The following is a 19,732-nucleotide window of genomic DNA, read 5'->3' as shown; positions in this document are numbered from 1 at the left end:
ACTGAATATCCACTTTGAACTAAGAACTCTGCTATTTTGCCATACCAAGCTCTCGGGGCTTGTTTCAATCCATATAATGCCTTCTTCAGTTTGCAAACATAGGCTGGTTGGGCTTTGCTCTCAAATCCCCTTGGTTGCTCCATGTATATCTCTTTGTCTAATTCTCCGTGAAGGAACGCATTTTTGACGTCCATCTGCCACATCTTCCAGGACTTACTTGCTGCTAGTGCTATTAGGACTCTTATGGTTGTCATCTTAGACACTGGACTAAATGTCTCATCATAGTCTAGTCCGTATTGTTGTGAGAATCCCCGAGCTACCAGTCTAGCCTTATATCTATCAATAGATTCATCAGGACGAGTTTTTACCTTATAAACCCATTTGCAAGATATTGGGTTCACATCCTTTGGCTTAGCAACTAGCTCCCAGGTTTGATTTTGCTTCAGTGCAGAAATTTCTTCTTCCATTGCTTTCTGCCACTCGACCCTTTGTGAAGCTTCTTCATAACACGTCGGTTCTATGTCCTCGGCTAAATTTGCATTATGATACTTAGGGTTAGGTTTTCTTTGCCTGGTTGACCTTCTAAGTGTTGTCTCTGCTTCTTTATTTTGTTGATTTGTTTGCCTTTCTTCTGAAGTCTCTGAGTGTACCCCAGTTTTCAGTGGACTATGTAGTCTTTCTGGACTAAGTTCAGCGTCTCTGATTCCTTCTAGAGGACTTAGTTCCTCCTCCTCCTCAAGTTGTACTTCTTTTTGTTTATCTTCTCCTAACTTTTCTTGGAGCTTTTCTTCTAAGCTCTCGGAGTCTGGAAGCACCACCTGTTGTGTCGTCCACCAACTTGCAGCTTCATCAAATACTACATTTCTTGATGTATGACAACGATCGGTCGTAGGATCGCAACATTTCCATCCTTTTCTTTCATTATCATATCCTACGAAGATGCATCGTATTGCTTTCTTATCGAACTTGCTACGTAGATGGCCAGGTACAAACACGTAGCACACACATCCGAAAACTCTAAAGTGACTTACTGCAGGCTTAGTTTTCCACAACTTCTGATAAGGTGATACAAACCCTAACTTTGCTTGTGGAAGTCTATTTATTATATCTGCAGTTGTTTTCATGCACTCTGCCCAAAAACGACTAGGAACATTTTTGGCATGTAACATGCTTCGACATATTTCTGCAAGGTGCCTATTTTTCCTCTCTGCCACACTATTTTGTTGTGGGGTATTTGAGCAAGTTAGTTGTCTTCGAATGTGACATTCTTTAAGGTAGTTTGAGAACTCTTCGGAGGTATACTCTCCATTATCTGTGCGTAAGCACTTGATTTTCTTTCCTACTTCGTTTTCAATCTTTTCTCGAAACTCCTTAAATATGCCGAAGACATCAGACTTATTTTTTAAGAAATATACCCATACATACCTTGAGTAATCGTCGATGAAGGTCACCATGTATTGTTTCCCACTGATGGATGCTTGCTTCACTTTTCCAAACACATCTGAATGAACTAGCTCCAGAGGCTCCTTAGCCCTAAACTTTGATTCTTTGTATGGTAGTTGATGTGCTTTACCATATTGGCACCCCGCACAGATGGTATCTCCTCGAATATCTAATTGTGGGAGACCTTTCAACATTGATTTTTCCATCATTATCTTCAGCTTTTGATAGCTCACATGTCCTAATCGTGCATGCCATAAGTCTGCAGTCTCATTCTTTCGTGTCTTATCTACGTATGATGATTCTGCTGAGAATACGTAAATAGATTCTAGTCGTTGTCCCTTCATTATTGGTGTCCCTGAAATTTTAAGGTCGTGATATACCTTTACATCTTCAGGACCAAACAGTACATAGTTACCTGATGATGTCATTTGTGACACTGATACTAAGTTCTTCTTCATTCCTGGAACATGGAAGACGTTTTGTAACTGCACTTGTTGAGGATTGAGACGAGAACTTACTATTGACTTTCCTACATATGCAATTGGCAATCTTGAGTTACTGGCTGTAAGTACCACTCTGCCTCCTGTGTACTCACACATATTTGACAGCTTCTTCTTGTCACCGGTCATATGATTGGAGCACCCAGAATCAACGATCCAATCTTCATCATAATTTACTCTTTTAGGGTCAGATGCTGCAACTACTGCTAGCTCTTCTTCATTTGTACTTGGATTTATCTTCTCTCCAGCACTCGATTCTTGGACGGACCCAGTTACTGCCACAGTAGCATTGGAAGTCCCATTCATCTTCACTACTATCTTTTTGACCACTCGAAGTTACTACATTGCCTTCAAATGGTTTCTTTTTGTACCAACAGTCTCTGGCAAAATGACCCTTTTTTCCGCAATTGAAACATTCATTATTGCGTCTTTGATCTCCCTTAGTAGACTGATATTTTTCCTTGGGAATTTGAGTTCCCTTTGATCTTAAACTCGTATCATGTGACTTCTCTGTCTTTCTTTCATATTTTGTAAAGTTTTTCCTTCCATATTTTCCTTTACTCTTGTTGTTGAAGAGTGCCTCCTCTTCATTCCTTGATGAGACTCCAAAATCTTGTTTGGACAATGTCTCCTCTTCAGCTAATAGGTTCTCTAACTCTAGTAGAGATGGTTGAGTGGCCCAGCAACGAACTGCTGTGATTGTTTGCTTGTATTCAGGTTTCAAACCCCGAACAATCAATCTTTTCATCCGATCTTCGTCGATTTTTGCCTTTGGATCTAACTCATTAATCTCTCGACAAATATTTTTTATTTTAAGAAAATATTGATTGATCGACATTTTGCCTTGCGTGGTACTCATCAACTCATTTTCTAAGAGTTGGAGACGAGCTAAGTTAGTTTTAGAGAAAAGAGATGCAAACCTGTCCCATGCTGCCTTAGGTGTATCCGCGTCTTCAATATGCTCAAGTAGTTCATCCTCGATTGTAGTCTTCAGCACATATAATGCTTTTCCAGCTTTGATTCGCCATTTTCTAAGTTCATTAACATTATCTTTTGGTGGAGTAGTTTCGATACCACCAACCACCTCCCACAAGTCTTGTCCTTCCAAGTAAGACTTGATACGTGTCTGCCAATATCTGTAGTTACTGTTGTTGAGTTTAGTGAGTCCACCAGTTGAGCTAGCAAGATCCGCCATTGCTTTGATGATGCAAAGTTACCAAACTTGGTCCCAGACCAATTTTCTTCACAGTCCCAGACTGTTCTCCAAATGTTGAATAACACTTAGCGAGCCTTAACGGATAAAGAACGATCCTTGATCGTCTAGCTCTGATACCAGATTGTTGAAAATAATGTCTTTGAGATGAGAACTTTATCTTTGAAATGTATACTTTTATTTCTCAAAGATAATTACAAACACTTTGCTTTATAGACTTATGACTCACAACTCAAACACTCTTTTTAACTACACCCACACTCACTCTTTATATACTCTCACTTATACACAACCTCTCAAGTTGCTTGATCTTGTGGTGATCAAATGAAAAGGGTTACATAGGTATTTATACTAGTCCTAGGATATTTCTAGAGTATGTAAGATACTTTCTAGAAGCTTCTCTAGAAAGTTGTGGAACCATTTTTCTAGAAGTAGTTTTCTAGAATACATTAATAAAATAATAATCTAGATACTAGATATTTTTATAGTTAAGGATAATTCTAGAGAAAGAATTCTCTAGAAAGAACCTTCTAGAAGATGAAGGAGAGTTTGATGGTGATACTTTCAACAAAAGTTTCAACTTTCGACCCTAGTCTTTAGCCTTCGACGATTCTTCAACCTTCAAGTTCAACCCTCTTTAACCTTCAATTTGCAACCTTCTTCAACCTTCAAGGCTTCAACCGTTCAATTCAATCCTAATTTTTGTTCGTTTTGGTTTTATTTAAGTTATCACCGGTCGACTAGAAGTCGATTTGATTGACAACATAATGGTGTGTCATGATTTTTAATCTAAACATCCCTACGTCTTACTTGACTCAAGTTACTGAAGCACTCCCCAAATGATGATTTTGTTGATGAAATCTTTTTTTGCATTAAGTTGTGTTCTTAAAACTGTAATGTGTAACTTTGTTATTTATTTAGATATTTGTACTACTAGAGACATTAAAAACATATATCTTACCACTTAAGAACGAAAAAACTCAATTAAGACTTGACATATTTGATCAATTGAGATATTTTTTTTCCCACTTTTGCATTGAGGATGTTTCTCGTGAATGTATTTGGATGCCCTAAGCCACACCCACCAGAAAACTAGTAGATTCCGTATTAATATTGGATTAGGGTGGTGATGCTCACAAACAGGGTCGTGGTTGAGAATTTGGGGGTCCTGTGCGAAATTTGAATATGGGTCTTTCGTGTAGTAAAATTTATAAAAAGAGATAAACAAAAATGCAAGATGATTTATCAGTCGGTAAATGAAAACCATAGATGGACATGGTCAGCCTAAAATGATAAAAAGAAATAAACTTTCCTGTACAAGATATATAGTTTAGAAATCTATTTCTTATAAACACTTCGAAAGTTGAAAGAAACGAATCCAAAATAAAAATGGTTAAGAAACAGGGTATGTACACTCAGTCTCACAGGGAGCCAAAATCAAAATAAACTCTAAAAACGCCACATTGTTGTTTTTTTTTTCTGAGAAATCTACTACAGTAGTCGTTACAAAGACATTGATACATCATGAAGATGTGATAAACACGATAACCGCCTAAGTTAAACTTATAATGAAAGAAGCCTAAACCTCAACAACATGAAAGAGGTCTAAAGCCTGACATACTTATCACATTATTTTTTGAGTTTATGTCTAACATTTGAATCAACAGTTGACCCTATAAAGTTGTTTTCGACGGTCCAATGACTCGGGATTTTTTGAGTTTTTGTCTAACATTTGAATCAATAGCTTATGGCGCCTATAGATCCCACCCAACCAAGAACAATAAACCCAAAACAGTACAAATTATGCTAGCTGCAGGAATACAACCCTTGTCACTTGGATGGAAATACACACCCCTAACCAGCTGAGCTGCTCCATGTTTGATGGCATAAGAAACATGATATATGTTATTAATAGAAATCCAGGCCTCTGGGAAGTAGGCCCCTTGATGTGGTGGGCCCAGTGCGGCGCCCAGGCCGCACTGGGTCAAACACGGGCCTGCTCACAAAATATATGTAACATCATCAGTGTTCGAGAAACAAAAATTCTAGTGCATACACTTCTAACAATTCGTATCTCTTCCTGCTTTAACTGCAGGAAGTCATATCGAACTTTTTTTTTTTTTTTTTTGCCAGCGCTTTGGGGAAAGCTAAATAGTTTCAAATTTTAAAGGGAATATGTATAGTTTTAGAAATTTTCCGGGGAAATAAAAAAAAAAACTCCACCTCACCTCACTCTCTCTCCACCTCACCTCTTTGTCTTCTCCGATTAGGTCGCCGGCCGGAAAAATTTTCGGCCAACGACCATGAAAAAAAAAAAAAAAAAAAAATTTCACTCTCTGGTCTGTTGAAGAGCAGACCGGAACTCCCTTCGCCGGAGTTTCTAGAGAGAGAGTGAAATTTTTTTTTTTTTTTTTTTGTTGAACTTGAAGTCATATCGAACTTGGTATTTTTTTTTTGCTCGACGTTATCTTATCATGCACTTAATAGTCCATGTATGCAGAATTGCAGATCATCTCTACCATATTGATCTCGTTTCCACGTAAGCACCTGATCATCCTAGCATTAATCGAAGATAACGCTTATCTATCATACGTATCTTCAATATTGGTGTCGCAGCATTCACAATCAGCCACGCATTAACTAAACACATGCTATCGTACTACGTTTACAACAAATAATTATACTTCATGGACGATCCAACGGTCTTAAATTCGTCATCGTAATTCAGCAAAATGGACTTCCTTATTTAATCTTCCAGTCTAAATATCATTCGTTTTTTCTTCCCTGAAAATTTCAGAGAGATCGGAAAATGTCATCAATGGCGTCTCTAATTCAAAGAAAATTTCGTAATACTAAACCTATACGAAGAAACTATCATCTTCTTCAAACGAAGTATTTCTCTTCTTCAAATTCAGAGAGTAAATGTATAGAGAAAATTTTAGTAGCGAATAGAGGAGAAATAGCTTGTAGAATAATGAGAACTTCAAAGAGATTAGGTATACAAACTGTTGCTGTTTATAGTGATGTTGATAAAGATTGTTTACATGTTAAATCTGCTGATGAAGCTATTCGAATTGGTCCTCCTTCTGCTCGATTAAGTTATTTGAATTCTTCTGCTATTATTCAAGCTGCTATTCGTACTGGTGCACAGGTATACAAAATTTTGCCCTAATTTATTTTGTTTGCCCTGTTTTGTTACATTTCATTTCTGTGTGATTCATCGTTAACTAGAAAATTGAGGTCTAATCTGAGTTTCTTACTCGAATTGAGCTAAAATTGAGGTCTAGTTTGAGTTTCTGATTCCAATTGAGGTCTAATCTGAGTTTCTGACTCAAATTGAGCTAAAATTGATTAAAAGCAGCTATTCAGACGAGTTAGACAAAAATGAATTTTGAAATTTGACTCAATGCAGTTCAGACATCGAGTCAGATTTCAGATCTGACTTTAGATAAAACAAGTACTGGTTTCCGTGGTCGGATCAGTAGAGAGATCACTAGCATTTTTGGATTTTAGAACTTGATTGGATTGGATCGGGATGATTTTCATTTCATTGTCTGAAACTGAATTGTCCTACTCAAATGGAGCCCCAAATTGACCAAAATCAGCTATTCAGGCGAGTTAGACAAAAAGAACAACATTTTAAAATCTAACTTAAGTAAATTTCACACTTTAGGTCAGATTTCAGATCTGACTTCAAAAATACGAACAGACAGTACCGTCATGATAGCATTAGTAGAGGGATAAGCAGCCGATTAGGATTTTGGAACTTGATTGGATTAGATAGAGATGATTTTTAGTTGATTATCTTCCTTTGAAATTTAGGCTATCCACCCAGGCTATGGGTTTCTCTCAGAAAGTGCTGATTTTGCTAAGCTTTGTGAAGATAAGGGGCTTACATTTATTGGACCTCCAGCTTCTGCAATCAGAGATATGGGTGATAAAAGGTAGACCTAATTAATGGGGTTCAAATAATTGATCTTATGATTTCTTAAGTGTTCATTTGAAGTGGATTTGTGCATGAGTACATGCATTAGAATAAAATGTGGAGTGTGTACATTGGTGTGGATTAAATTTATGACTTTTGAACTTTTGATCGTCCTCCATTAAATGGGTCTTGTTACCTATGGTTGCTCGCAAAATGTTATGATTTTCAATTCTTTGTGTTTTAATATAGTGCATCAAAGAGGATAATGGGTGCAGCAGGGGTTCCGCTTGTGCCTGGATACCATGGCGAGCAACAAGACATTGATTTTATGAAGTCGGAAGCTGACAAGATAGGATATCCAATTTTAATTAAGCCCACTCACGGTGGTGGGGGGAAGGTATGCATTTCTTGATCGAGTCACTAGTTCGGAGCTCATAAAAATGATTTTTGGTGTTCATGTTTTGTGATATCTGAGCTATGCAGAGATAGAAACTTGATCTCCATGGGGAAGGTTGCACTAGATAGTTTCCAAACTTTGTCATAAAACTCTGTCCAGTTTTTAGAGTAGAATTCAGAAGGTTCATCTTCTGAATATAATTTAGTGGGGGCCATAGGATCCCTGTCTTCATTTATTCACGAAAAATTAAAAGTTCGATTCTGGTTGAATTACTCACTCTCAAATGAATATGTACTTGATAAAGTTGCAATAATGTATGTTCATGCCCAATACTGTAGGGAATGAGGATTGTGAATAGTCCAGATGAGTTTGTTGAATCGTTCTTGGGAGCGCAGCGTGAGGCGGCTGCTTCATTTGGTGTAAATACGATCTTATTGGAGAAATACATCACCCAACCAAGACATATCGAAGTCCAGGTACTAAATTCATTCATAACCTCCTTACCAACCTTACTGTAATTATTTGATCATTCTTTGCAGTTTCAGCAAAACAAGCTACTTATTCCGTAAATTGCCGACCTTAATTTCTTGAGAAAAAAGAAGAGAGGAAAACGAAAATGCCTTCTTGAACTTATGTTGTAACAGTTAGAAATAATTCTTATATATCAGTGCGCACCATAATCTACTAAATCCTATTGGGATATTTCATGCTATAGATATTCGGAGACAAACATGGAAATGTTTTACATTTATATGAAAGGGATTGCAGTGTCCAGAGAAGGCACCAGAAGATAATTGAAGAAGCACCAGCGGTAATTCTTACGTTTAAAAGTGCTGCTATATGTTTCAGTTTGAATTCTTTAGTAACTTGAGTTATATCACTTATCCAGCCAAATATTTTGCCGGAATTCCGATCACACCTTGGTGAAGCCGCTGTATCTGCAGCCAAGGTAATCCCCAAAACAACTTTGGTTCAGATTTCTTATATTCGTGAGTGTACCGACACAACATGATTTGGATAGAAAACAAGTGGGTATATTAATTTCTCTTCTTTTAGCTATGAATTGAGGATGTGGATACCCATTCCTTTGGAAGATTAAGGTTGGCAATTACTATTGTCAGGCTTAGAATTCATTAACTGCCATGCTTTTTATTTTTTGTTCTTGAGATTGGCTAATGTACCATCACTTACTGGGGATTGACCTATGAATTTAATGATGTTTGTCTTCTTCTTATGGATAGTTGTCTTCATGTACTATGTTGTAGTTTGAAGTTTAAATCTAGTTTATTGACCCTATATCTCTGTTGATACTTCTACACGAGAAGGCAGTGGGCTACCACAATGCAGGAACCGTGGAGTTTATAGTGGACACTATCTCGGGCCAATTTTACTTCATGGAGATGAATACGCGTCTTCAGGTTCTTTTTTATCTATCGTTCTATTATATTTGTGGCATATCCTGTTCATGTGGAAACCCTAATTAAAGATTGAAAAACATATTGCAGGTTGAGCATCCTGTGACTGAGATGATTGTTGGTCAAGACCTGGTTGAATGGCAGATACGTATCGCAAATGGAGAACCTCTTCCTCTGAATCAGTCAGAGGTACCATTAAAAGGTAAATTACTTGTGTGTTCCATTCCTTACAAACTGACATTTTTCACGAGAATCTAGCTAACTCTGATATTTGGTGCACCATGTTTAGTCAATATCTAATTATTTTATATTATCTAGTCTTCAATATAGTGGAGTTGGTAACTAGCCCTTTTTGTCCATCTTAATAATTCCAAATTAAGAGCTCCGAGCTCAAATATACTTAGCTTGGCAAACTGGTATTCAACCCTTCAGTCTAGTTTGCTTTTAGTTTTAGGTTTTTATAAGGTCATACTAGACTACTAATTAGTGGATAAGTATATTTGAAAAGCTTTCAGGATGTTTTTATTTTTCGGTTGGTAGCTCTGACTCCGCATGCTGAATATTTTCCTTATCCGTGATACAGGACATGCTTTTGAAGCTCGAATATATGCTGAAAATGTTCCGAAAGGATTTCTTCCAGCAACAGGACTTCTCCATCATTATCGTCCGACCCCTCTTTCTCCAACCGGTATGAACTATCTCTTAAAACATTATCCTTATGTACCATCTAATTGATTTTCTTTTATATTCCACATATATGAATTCAGGGTATCCATATTCTACTTTGAATGACGGACGCAAGAAAATCATCTTCTTTGTGCTTGAATACCTATTTCTTACCTGTACCTACCAATTGGTTTTCTAATATCGGTCTTTCATTGGTTCCACATCATATATGTAGTTAGAGTGGAGACAGGAGTGGAACAAGGAGACAGTGTTAGCATGCATTATGATCCAATGATAGCAAAGCTTGTGGTGTGGGGGGCAAACCGTGAAGCAGCACTAGTTAAAATTAAGGATTGCTTGTCGAAGTTTCAGGTATACCTATTACTGAACCTCATCAGCACTTAGCGGTAGAATAAACGTTTTACATGATAGCAAAATCTTAAGCGGATTTTTTGACAAGAGGATTAATATGATGCAAGTGTTCCCAGAAGGTCGTCTAAGAAATGCAGTTCCCTTGCTTATGCCAAGGTTTTCAAAGCTATTTCAAACTGGCATGCCCCAAATCTTTGCAGGTTGCAGGCTTGCCCACCAATATTAATTTTCTTCAGAAGCTTACTAGCCACTGGGCATTTAAAAATGGCCAAGTTGAAACTCATTTTATTGAGCACTTCAAAAATGATCTTTTAAATGACCCGAGTAATTCAACATTAGCAACTGAGGCATATGATGCTGCTAAACTTGGTGCATCCTTGGCTGCTGCCTGTGTTTGCCTAAAGGAAGATGTTGCTTCCACCGAAAGTCCAGCTGGTAAACTTAGTAAAACTGCCAGTCTTAGATTTCTTTTTTGAGTCGTCTTTAATTATATTTTTTTCTTGTTCCAAACTTTTGATGATTCTTATTACTTGCCCAAAATATGCAGCAAACAACAGCTTGAACTCACTATGGTATGCTAATCCGCCTTTCCGACTACATCACTCCGCAAAACGTACAATAGAATTAGAGTGGGACAATGAATATGATAGCAGCGAGTCAAAGCTTATGAAGCTAAACATCACATACACAGCCGATGGAAACTATTTTGTTGAGGTATTCCCAATTTTAATATTCTTTTATATATTGAATCATGAGAGCACACACTTTAACGGAATCCAAATTGCAAAAGAAAAAAAAGCGTTTTGGCTAATTTATATTGAACTAACCCAACTCAATGAAAATCAGACCCCTCCATAGATAGTTCCTGTTCAAGTTCTCTACACCTTCTCTTAGTTATTTCTACCCGCTTTCTTTGTTAGGTTGAACTTCTAGGTCTCTCTGAAGATTTTAATCTTGTGATTCTTTCCAACAGGTTGAAGAGAAGGAATCTCCTGGTTTGGAAATTAAAGTTATGCCCTTGGCCGATCATGATTTCAGGATAGAACTGGATGGGTTAATCATGAATGTAAATTTTGCTACTTATACCAAGGTAAACACATCCTTTTGAGATGAATTGCATAAAATGTTCTCTCATTGGTCTGTAATTACGTTTCTAAAACTACTTGACATAAAAGCTTCTAATTATTATTGCTCTCTCTCATGATGTTGCCTGCTCTTTTTTATGCTACCAGGAACATACTAAGCATGTCCATATATGGCATGGTAAGCATCACCATCATTTCAAGCAAGCGATAGGCCTCAAGCTATCCAACGATGAAGGGTCTGAGCACAAGTCTAGTTTTGAAACTGCATCCCATCCTAAAGGTACCGTGGTGGCACCAATGGCTGGATTAGTTGTTAAGGTTTTAGCGAATAACGGGACAAAGGTGTTCGAAGGACAACCTATCTTGGTCTTAGAAGCAATGAAGATGGAGGTCTGTCTTATTTCCATTTTCTCTGCTTCACTTTATCCTTGTCCAGTAAGGGTTATTGAATTTTCTATTATGTTTTGATATTTCAGCATATCGTCAAGGCACCTTGTGCCGGTTACGTGCATGGGCTTAAAGTTAGTAGCGGCCAACAAGTCTTCGACAACACTGCACTCTTCACAATCAAGGTAAATCTCATCAGCATTTCACAAGCAACACTTAGGGAAAAAACCAACTTATGTGGTGCTTGTTTTCTTTTCTGTTGTCTAAATCTGAATCATCTAACTCAATTGGACCTAAAATCAGCCATTCAAACGAGTCATACATCACGAGTAGAGACAAAAGCAAAAGTTCTGAAATCTAACCTGTCAATTCAGACCTCGAGGTTACTTAGGAAAATAAGCACTAGCTTAATTGAAGATGTTAGTACCAACTTTATATTGTGCATTTTTAGGGGTCCTCGTACTGCTAGCCCATGAGCTCAATACCGAGTGAAAGTTTAAGTTTGCAGATCTAAATTTCAGATATCGTAATGTTTCTAAACAAATCCTAATATTAGATTCTTTCTATTGTGGAGCAGGACGAATAGGAAGATCTGTACATATAGTATCTTCCTCCTGTTAATACGAACACGACTCTTAAGGATCTCTCTCTCACTTCAGGCTTCAGAAATTCTCAGACCAGAATGAAACAAGTCGTCGGTGATTATAACGGGAAGATAAATTAGTAGATGAAGCACCATTATGAAGTACTAAGTATGATGGTTCTAATTATTGTCAATAGAATAAAGCATTGTGAAGTTATTATCTACTTGACTGGTTAAAGGTGACTTTCCTGCTACCTGGTACATAGAAGAATGTATAGCAATATCTTACCAAGTGTTCTTATGTGATGTCTTTACCACTATTTGGGTTTGCCCTTTTCTTTCTTGAACCTCGCTCAAACTCGCTCAAACGGGCGAAACCACGAGTCTAGTGCACAACTCTCCTCTCCTTCGCGGCGTCCTGCTCCCTTTCCTGATCCCTATTCCGGAGCGGTTATCCGGCTGGGCCAACACAAAGCTGCTCTAGAAGTCAAGCAAATTCTCGCAAAATCCCGTTGATAGCTATAGAAATGCTTTGGGTATTGTCTCGTGTACATGTCTAGAGAAATGAACTAGGAACCCTACCTGCTGACGCACCTCTCGTGAACGAACGGGTCAGAGAACTCCTAAATGCAGTTCATACGCAACCCACTAAATTCTGACCATCTATATTTTCACCGTCCCTCGGACACAAGAACAGACACTAATACCTATAAGAGTGAGACCCATCGGAGATGAACGGGTGGCTCAGTGTCATTGCGAGCTAATGTCGCAAGTAAATGCTAAGTTTAGATTTCGTTGGAGATGGACGACACAGCACTACAGTTTGCCACGCGCGTCATGGCAACATGGAGTGCCAACAGGGGCGAACAACAATAGCAGCCTTTGCCTGAAAAACAACAATTATACTCGCCCCCAGTTTTAAGTATTAAAAAATGTGGTACCATCTCAATCTTCACTAAGTTTAAATCGGGGTTGATGGGTCAGCAGAAAATTAGGAAATATTCGGCTACTAGAAATAGTGAAACGAGCATTACTCAAACAAAAACATGAAAAAACAAACTCGCATTCGTATATACTAGTAAGCGCACAGTCTTACACAAACAAGAAAGGTCTAAACAAATCACATATTTCATGTCATTTGATCTGCAGCAAGATATAGAAGAAGACAATTGTGGGAGTAAAATGTGGAGATTAAGAATCAAAACCAGAGTATACACCGTTCTCTCTCAACAATCTCTTTTCTTCTTCGACATAATTCTTCCCTCTACTAGCTTGTCCAAGATCTCTTTTCCTCTTCTCTTTTTGTGCGAATGACCTTTTCTCTCTCTCCTTTTCGTATTCTTTCTCTATGTCTTTTCGAGTTTTTACATTCATTAGTTTCTCTCCTTCCATTAATGCAGCTTTAGTTCTCTGTCGTTCTTCATAAGATTCTTCGGTTTCTTCTCCTCCAGCTTTCTCCTTTCCATTAGACCATGACCAATCTCGATCTTTATCGTCTACCTTTGGTGGTGGTACTTTCAATACTGAAAGTCCACCTCGATAACCATGTCGACTTAAAGCTTCAAAATCTATGGCACCGCCACCCATCTTTCTCTTCCCTAGTTTAACTGCATTTCATTCAACTAGCTGTTATCAAACTATGCAAAAGTCGAGATTCAAAAGAAAATTATGCAAGAACATGAACTCCATATACCGATAACATTTCTAAGTTTCAGATATGACAGGTAAGGCCATGTCTGGCGCGCAAGAATGGAATGCAATTACTAGGGATCACATGTAATGGTGTTTGGTGCACGTGAATGCATCATGAATCGCATTCCCAAACTCCTCCTCAAGGGAAACCCCACCTAGGGGTGGATTTATGATTCCCTGTTGTGTCTTTGGAATTATCGATTTATGCATCTTCGGCAAAATCAACTTCTACCAAACTAAACGGTATGATAAGGTATTGCTGTAACCAGGAATCACATTACGAGATCGTTATTGGTGGTAATCCCATTTCTTTCCGCGCGTCAAACATTGCCTATATGGGTTATCAACAAAGTCTAATTAATTAGGGATTTCCATTTCTCACAAGAAATTGTTACTTTTCCATGTCTAACAAAGCAAAATTAGAAGTAAAGATTGAATCTTCTTTAAATTGAAAATAAATTTTTTCAAAAGAATCAATCTTTTCTGCAAAAAAGTGATTATGTTTCAAATTCGGAACCTTTTTTATTTTCAAATTCAGATAAAATTAGGGTTTTAAAAATAAATCTTACCAGATAAATCAGCATCATCTTCTGAATCTGAACTTGAATCCGAATCAGAAGAAGATTCATCAGCATTAGAGCTTGACACTACTTCGTTAGGTTTCGCCCTCTTCATCAAAATCAATGAAACTCACCCCTGAAACTAATTAGAATCAATTAATTTAGGGTTTCCATATAGATTCCCAATCATTAGTAAATTGCGATCATGGATTCAAATTAGGGTCAAAAAGGAGAAAATCAAGAAGAAAAAGAACAACTCACTCGATAACAACAGATTGAAGTTCCAAAATTAGGTTTTCCTCTTCTTTCTTAGTGGGGAAAAAAACTAGGGTTTGTAAGTCGGGAACTAAAACATGGTAGTACAGTTTTAAAGGCCCCCGCGCTTTTTGTAATTGGCGCGAAGATATTGGTTCCCGCTGCCTTAAAAGAACGAATTCTCAAAGTTCCACATATAAATTGTGGTTCTGATCCAGAACCGGAATAAGGAAAACAGTACTTCTTTGAACCCGAATAAATATGACTTTGCAACCAAACACCCCAAAATTATGTCACTAGGGCAAAAGTCAGTAACAACTGGAAGAGAGAAGCAGTTACCAAATTCAAAACTAAGAAATCAGGTACCCATTTCTGTAAACTTGTAGAACCCTAGTTTTAGTTTCTCTCAATTTCCTTTGTAGTAGTAAAGATTAAACATATTGAATCATTGATAAAATTGGAAAACTGGTTCCTTTAACCAATTACAGTCGTACCCAGATGTTTTTTTTTTTTGCAGAAATGATAAAATTGCTACTTAGAAATGCTTTCAATCAGTTGGTTCTTGTTATTTTGACTAGTTTCTATCTTGGGTTCATCTTAGTTTCTCCCAAATTTGAGGAGTTATTCTAGGGTAGCTTATTGAAGCATTAGTATATGACTTGCTTGAATTTTAGCTGAAATTGAAAAGTTCAAACAAGTTTTGGAGGGCATGTTGTAGCTAACTAGTTTGTTTTAAAACTCTTCAAACAATAGCTGATTTAAGCATTTCTTGAAAGTAGAAAGTAGAAAACATGTTTTTGATAGTGATTTTGAAAATGCAATGAGGGTTATAGGATTAACTCAAGATTCTGAAAACCGCATAAAATGTTCTGAGGAGCTTGGTTGAAGAAGTTCTGAATTAGGTTTGGTTGAAATTGAATCTCTCACCGTTCTTGGTCTTCTAAGGCCAACTTGAAAAATTGGAGATGGAGAGGAAACGGTACGATCTTAAATTTTACTCTTCACTCAAGGTTTTGAAAAACTAGTTTGCTTTAGCACAACGGTGACGTATTGAGGATATGTGAATAGGAAGAGCGTCCTGCCTAAGCGGTAGAAAAAACCTATGCATTATCCGACATTGTTTGGGCATTAGAATTTGCAAGGTAGATAAGCTTTGGGCAATCCTTTCCTTGCAAGCCGGTTTACAAGGAGAGTTAGGCCCAATTGGCTCCAACATGTATCAAAGTTAGTATGGTAATGATGGTTCCGGGACTCAGTAAGCTTGATATGCGGAATTTTGGGTGTTATACTACAATTATAACACATAAATTACATGATTTTATCTTCTCCAGGCGTACTTTTTTTTATCTTCTAAGTTCTAACCTAATTCTAATATATTGTTCTTAGAGAGCTACTTCACAACTTTTTATATGTTTAATAAATGGATTCTCATTAAGCTAGAAAACAACATAGTTTTGTATTTTAACTAAGTTCCATGACTTTGGTGTTTATATCGTTGCACATTCTAGGTTTCTCGAGGCGGAGTTGATTAAAGTTAACCAAACACTTTTATGGAGATCAACCAGTATGAGGAGGGTTCACCTGTTCTTGTGAAACAGGGGGCTGAAGCTGTGAGTAATTTCCACTTTATTCCCCTCGTAACTTGTTGGCATGAAAAGTCAACTTCTAATGATAGTTTCAAACTTTTTTTTTGTAGAGAGTGTTCGAGTCTACCTTTGTGGGAAGGAGAGCCATTATTAAGGAACGGTTCTCCAAGAAGTATCGACATCCGACTCTTGATTCAAAATTGACTCTTAAACGCTTGAATGCGGTCAGTATCAGAGAGAATTTTACCCTTTGATCTACAGTTATCTTACCTTGACCAAGTAACACCCATTTTTTTCACAATGATTCTCTGACGCAGGAGGCTCGGTGCATGACAAAAGCAAGAAGACTTGGAGTTTTGACTCCAGTGTTATATGCTGTTGACACTTCGCTTCATACTTTAACATTTGAGTTTGTGGAGGGGCCAGCCGTGAAAGATATATTTCTCGAATTTGGGCTGAATAGAGTCAACAAGGAACAGATTGACAACATTGCATCACAGATCGGTGAGGCAATCGGAAAGTTACATGACGGCGGTCTGGTTCACGGTGATCTGACAACATCGAATATGATGCTTCGGAGTAGTAATAGTCAGCTGGTTAGTGCCTCACCTTCCACCTACAAACTGTGAAAATAGTCTCACATGGACCAAGTGAAGTCGCGTAACCAACAATCCAATCTGGGGCTTCCCTTGATCCATGTGGCATTATTTTCACACAAGCCTATATTCCGTAATGATAAAGTTTGGGTTAAAAATATCACATTTTGTAAGATGACAATTTTCAGGTTCTCATCGACTTCGGTCTGAGCTTCACGTCATCACTTCCGGAAGATAAAGCAGTAGATCTATATGTGCTCGAGAGAGCTTTGCTCTCGATGCATTCTTCATGTGGAAATGTGGTAATCCATGATTTTATGTTTGATTCTCTTACCCAGTTTTCCTCGTGTTAAAAACATGAATATTCTTGTACTTGTACTTGCATAGATGGATCAAATACTCGCTTCATATAAAAAGTCATCAAAGCAATGGTCAACAACATTTAACAAGCTAGCTCAAGGTTGGACCTCAATGGTTATTCTTCTATACATCGAACATATTTTGTTTCTTGTTATCATCCTTGTTTGACTTAAAAATCTTTGTTACAGTGCGGCAAAGAGGTCGAAAGCGGACAATGATCGGATGAGCTCTCATTCACCCGAAATTTATCTTGCTTGTATCAGCATATGAGGTAAGATAAAATAGATAGCTTCGTGTACTAGTGTTCAATCATTTTCTTCTTTTCTTTTTGAACAAATATTCACAAAACAATATGTACCCTAGTCCTCGTCAGTGATTCATATACATTTATGATTATTAGCGCTGTCAAAGATTCAAACATTAGCTAATTTAGCTTATTTATGCGAAAATCGTTTGAAATTGACTGATCCTTACCATGATAGTTCCATATTGCTCACAAGAGTGTCCGGAGCCTAGGTTATAGGTGTGCACCCAAGCTTAATAAGTGGCGAGGCCTTGGGTGTAAAACAAAACTTCACACCACTCTAGGTGGTGGTTAAGTGAGGACAATATCACTGTGGGGGGTGCTCGTGGAGCCTTCGCCAAGAACAAAACCCCTGTGTGAGGTGCGAAAATCGGGGACAATATCTTTAATTGCTAACGCTTGGGGCGTCGCACGTAGGATGAAAACCATGAAACTTTGTTATTGGACTTGTTAGGGGATTAAGGAAAGTACTTGCAGATCCAAGTTTCAATTATATTGGGTCAAGAACTAGTAAGGGTTTGGGGTGCTAAGTGCTTGATTGAAACTGCCATTATCTTTTACTGTTTGAGGTGATTCAACCTACTCAAATGAAAAACCAGACAAATTGCTAGACCATTAAAAGAGGGCACTATTTATGAGGTGAATGGACTATATAGGTTTTCAATAACTGCTATAGGTGGTAGCAGATAAAGGGTGTTTTTGTTAGGTGTGTGTTTTCTAGGAGTTAGATAAGATGGTGAAACAATGGGGAAAAAGACATCCATGATTTGATATCCAAAATGGAATAAAGTCACTAACAAGAGAGAGAGAGAGGGGGAGAGAGAGAGGGAGAGAGAGAGAGACCATGATAGACCATGATTAGTTATTGGGAGTTGATGGTTGTATTTGTTTGCTTTTTATTCTTAATTAACCTAATTGATTTGTGTTATATGAGCCCAAACCTCTATCGTGTCCGAGTAGCTCGAAGGGTAATTTAAATCGATCGCCCCATTGATATAAGTCAAGCTCTGCAAGAACCATTGTTTTTGCTAGGTGCAACTACGTATGGCTTGATATAACCCTTGCCTTGTTGAGGTTATGCTTAGCAATTTTAGTAGTCCTAGTAGAACTTGTTAAATTTTCACAATTATGTGATAATCCGAGAGATAAGTTATATTAGTCGACTCGATAATTTAACGTGGTTTAGTCAAACATCTCGTCCCATATTCTTGAACTCTTTTTTATCATGGATCTTCGTCTTCTCGAACCATTATTCATGTATCTCATTATCTTTCTTGGTCTAATTGTAAATATAAATGAAAGCAAATAAAACTACCTTCTCAAACAAGACCTAAACTTGGTCTATTCCAATATCAAAACCAAAAAAAAAAGAGTAAAAGTCTAATAATGTGTCTCAAAGCTGTTAAAGCAAAAGAGTGAAAACTTCCTAGTAGAGAGTTAGAGAGATGAAAGATCCATTCCCTCCCCACCACAATAGTCCTTTTTTTTTGTTGCAAGCACCACCATAGTCCTTACCTTTGACTGCCCTGTAAGTTTGATCTCTCTTTCTTTCTTTTCTTTTGTTTTTTGAGTTTGAATGGGGAGGGTATTTTTGGAATGCCACAAAGAAAGTGAAAGGTATAGGCTCTAACTCTTGAGCCTTGAAAAAGAGTAGGTCCAACTTATTTATGGGTCCCATCTGAAAACCATTAAAAAAAGTCCTCTTATTGGTCAAAAAGTCAATATGATCATTTGATCTTGAACATGAATTGACTTCTTTTTTGTGATTCTCATGCAATATTTAGTAAGATAGGTCAAAGAATATTCTGATACATCAAGGGTTCCGCATTTTTTGTAGGGGTTGATGGAGGAAGATAATACTACTAAACATGAACTCTCAAATAATTATTCATAATTGAAGAGTGTGCGGAGAAAATTTCATTCGATAATGAAATAAGTTCGATCTACAAAAAAGAGTAAATATCATATGCTATAAGCTCTTTATATTTTAGAGAGAGAAAATAATTCTTTGCATTCTTGCAAGCAAAAGAACTTCAATGTTTAGAAAATTCAATAAATCATTCTATATTCGAAGATACACGTGGCATTAAGTTTGAGATAAGATGGAAGTTAGTGAAATGGAATCATATATATATTCATGATGTGTTTCTTGAATCCAAATATATGGTGTCCTGTTAGATCCCATTTATATTTGAAAATGTTGCATAAATGAACACATATAAAACATCAAATTCAACATCTCAAATAGAAATTTTTGCAAGTTGTGGAGGATTAATTTTCTTCCCCTAATGGGACCACGCTAATGCTAATATTCTATGCTCAGTCTTTTCGACTACAACTATTGAAGTGATAGCTGATACGAACGAATATATATTTATACATTGTTTTTTAAG

At 37.3% G+C, this 19,732-nt stretch overlaps 3 protein-coding genes across 8 annotated transcripts; 2 read left to right on the top strand and 1 right to left on the bottom strand.

The window, feature by feature from the left end:
* The first annotated feature begins 5,553 nt into the window (after positions 1–5,553).
* On the top strand, positions 5,554–12,306 carry MCCA (methylcrotonyl-CoA carboxylase alpha chain). Of its 3 annotated transcripts, none has more exons than XM_086661131.1 (16): positions 5,554–6,307; positions 6,979–7,100; positions 7,331–7,478; positions 7,817–7,954; positions 8,194–8,289; positions 8,368–8,427; positions 8,804–8,896; positions 8,984–9,095; positions 9,477–9,581; positions 9,795–9,931; positions 10,132–10,366; positions 10,479–10,645; positions 10,905–11,021; positions 11,164–11,406; positions 11,493–11,588; positions 11,981–12,306. In XM_086661131.1, exons 1-16 carry the CDS (start codon positions 5,966–5,968, stop codon positions 11,987–11,989), a joined length of 2,220 nt encoding a protein of 739 aa, XP_086517257.1. In that variant the 5' UTR covers positions 5,554–5,965; the 3' UTR covers positions 11,990–12,306. The 3 variants fall into 3 exon arrangements, with proteins under 3 accessions (XP_086517257.1, XP_086517256.1, XP_086517258.1); XM_086661130.1 differs by having other exon boundaries at positions 10,132–10,375; XM_086661132.1 differs by having other exon boundaries at positions 5,936–6,366; positions 6,444–7,100.
* Positions 12,307–13,033: 727 nt separating this feature from the next.
* Positions 13,034–14,596, bottom strand: LOC147555134 (uncharacterized). 2 transcript variants are annotated; one of them, XM_086661134.1, is made up of 3 exons: positions 14,500–14,596; positions 14,248–14,374; positions 13,034–13,593 (listed from the first exon to the last, which is right to left on the bottom strand). In XM_086661134.1, the coding sequence occupies exons 2-3, from the start codon at positions 14,351–14,353 to the stop codon at positions 13,178–13,180; spliced, it is 522 nt and encodes a 173-aa protein (XP_086517260.1). In that variant the 5' UTR covers positions 14,354–14,374; positions 14,500–14,596; the 3' UTR covers positions 13,034–13,177. The 2 variants fall into 2 exon arrangements, with proteins under 2 accessions (XP_086517260.1, XP_086517259.1); XM_086661133.1 differs by having other exon boundaries at positions 14,248–14,380; positions 14,500–14,591.
* Positions 14,597–14,720: 124 nt separating this feature from the next.
* LOC147555133 (uncharacterized) lies at positions 14,721–19,477 on the top strand. 3 transcript variants are annotated; one of them, XM_086661093.1, is made up of 8 exons: positions 14,778–14,855; positions 16,002–16,103; positions 16,190–16,303; positions 16,397–16,675; positions 16,864–16,977; positions 17,063–17,135; positions 17,224–17,306; positions 19,177–19,477. In XM_086661093.1, exons 2-7 carry the CDS (start codon positions 16,044–16,046, stop codon positions 17,259–17,261), a joined length of 678 nt encoding a protein of 225 aa, XP_086517219.1. In that variant the 5' UTR covers positions 14,778–14,855; positions 16,002–16,043; the 3' UTR covers positions 17,262–17,306; positions 19,177–19,477. The 3 variants fall into 3 exon arrangements, with proteins under 3 accessions (XP_086517217.1, XP_086517219.1, XP_086517218.1); XM_086661091.1 differs by lacking the exon at positions 19,177–19,477 and having other exon boundaries at positions 14,721–14,855; positions 17,224–17,494; XM_086661092.1 differs by lacking the exons at positions 14,778–14,855; positions 19,177–19,477 and adding an exon at positions 15,454–15,472 and having other exon boundaries at positions 17,224–17,494.
* The last annotated feature ends 255 nt before the right edge of the window (positions 19,478–19,732 follow it).

This window comes from Eschscholzia californica, unplaced genomic scaffold (genome assembly GCF_041429995.1).
Source record: "Eschscholzia californica isolate CP2 unplaced genomic scaffold, dmEscCali1.0.p SCAF_2, whole genome shotgun sequence".
Lineage (NCBI taxonomy): Eukaryota > Viridiplantae > Streptophyta > Magnoliopsida > Ranunculales > Papaveraceae > Eschscholzia > Eschscholzia californica.
The sequence above is the reverse complement of the archived record's forward strand: the minus strand, read 5'-3'. Positions and strand labels throughout refer to the sequence as shown.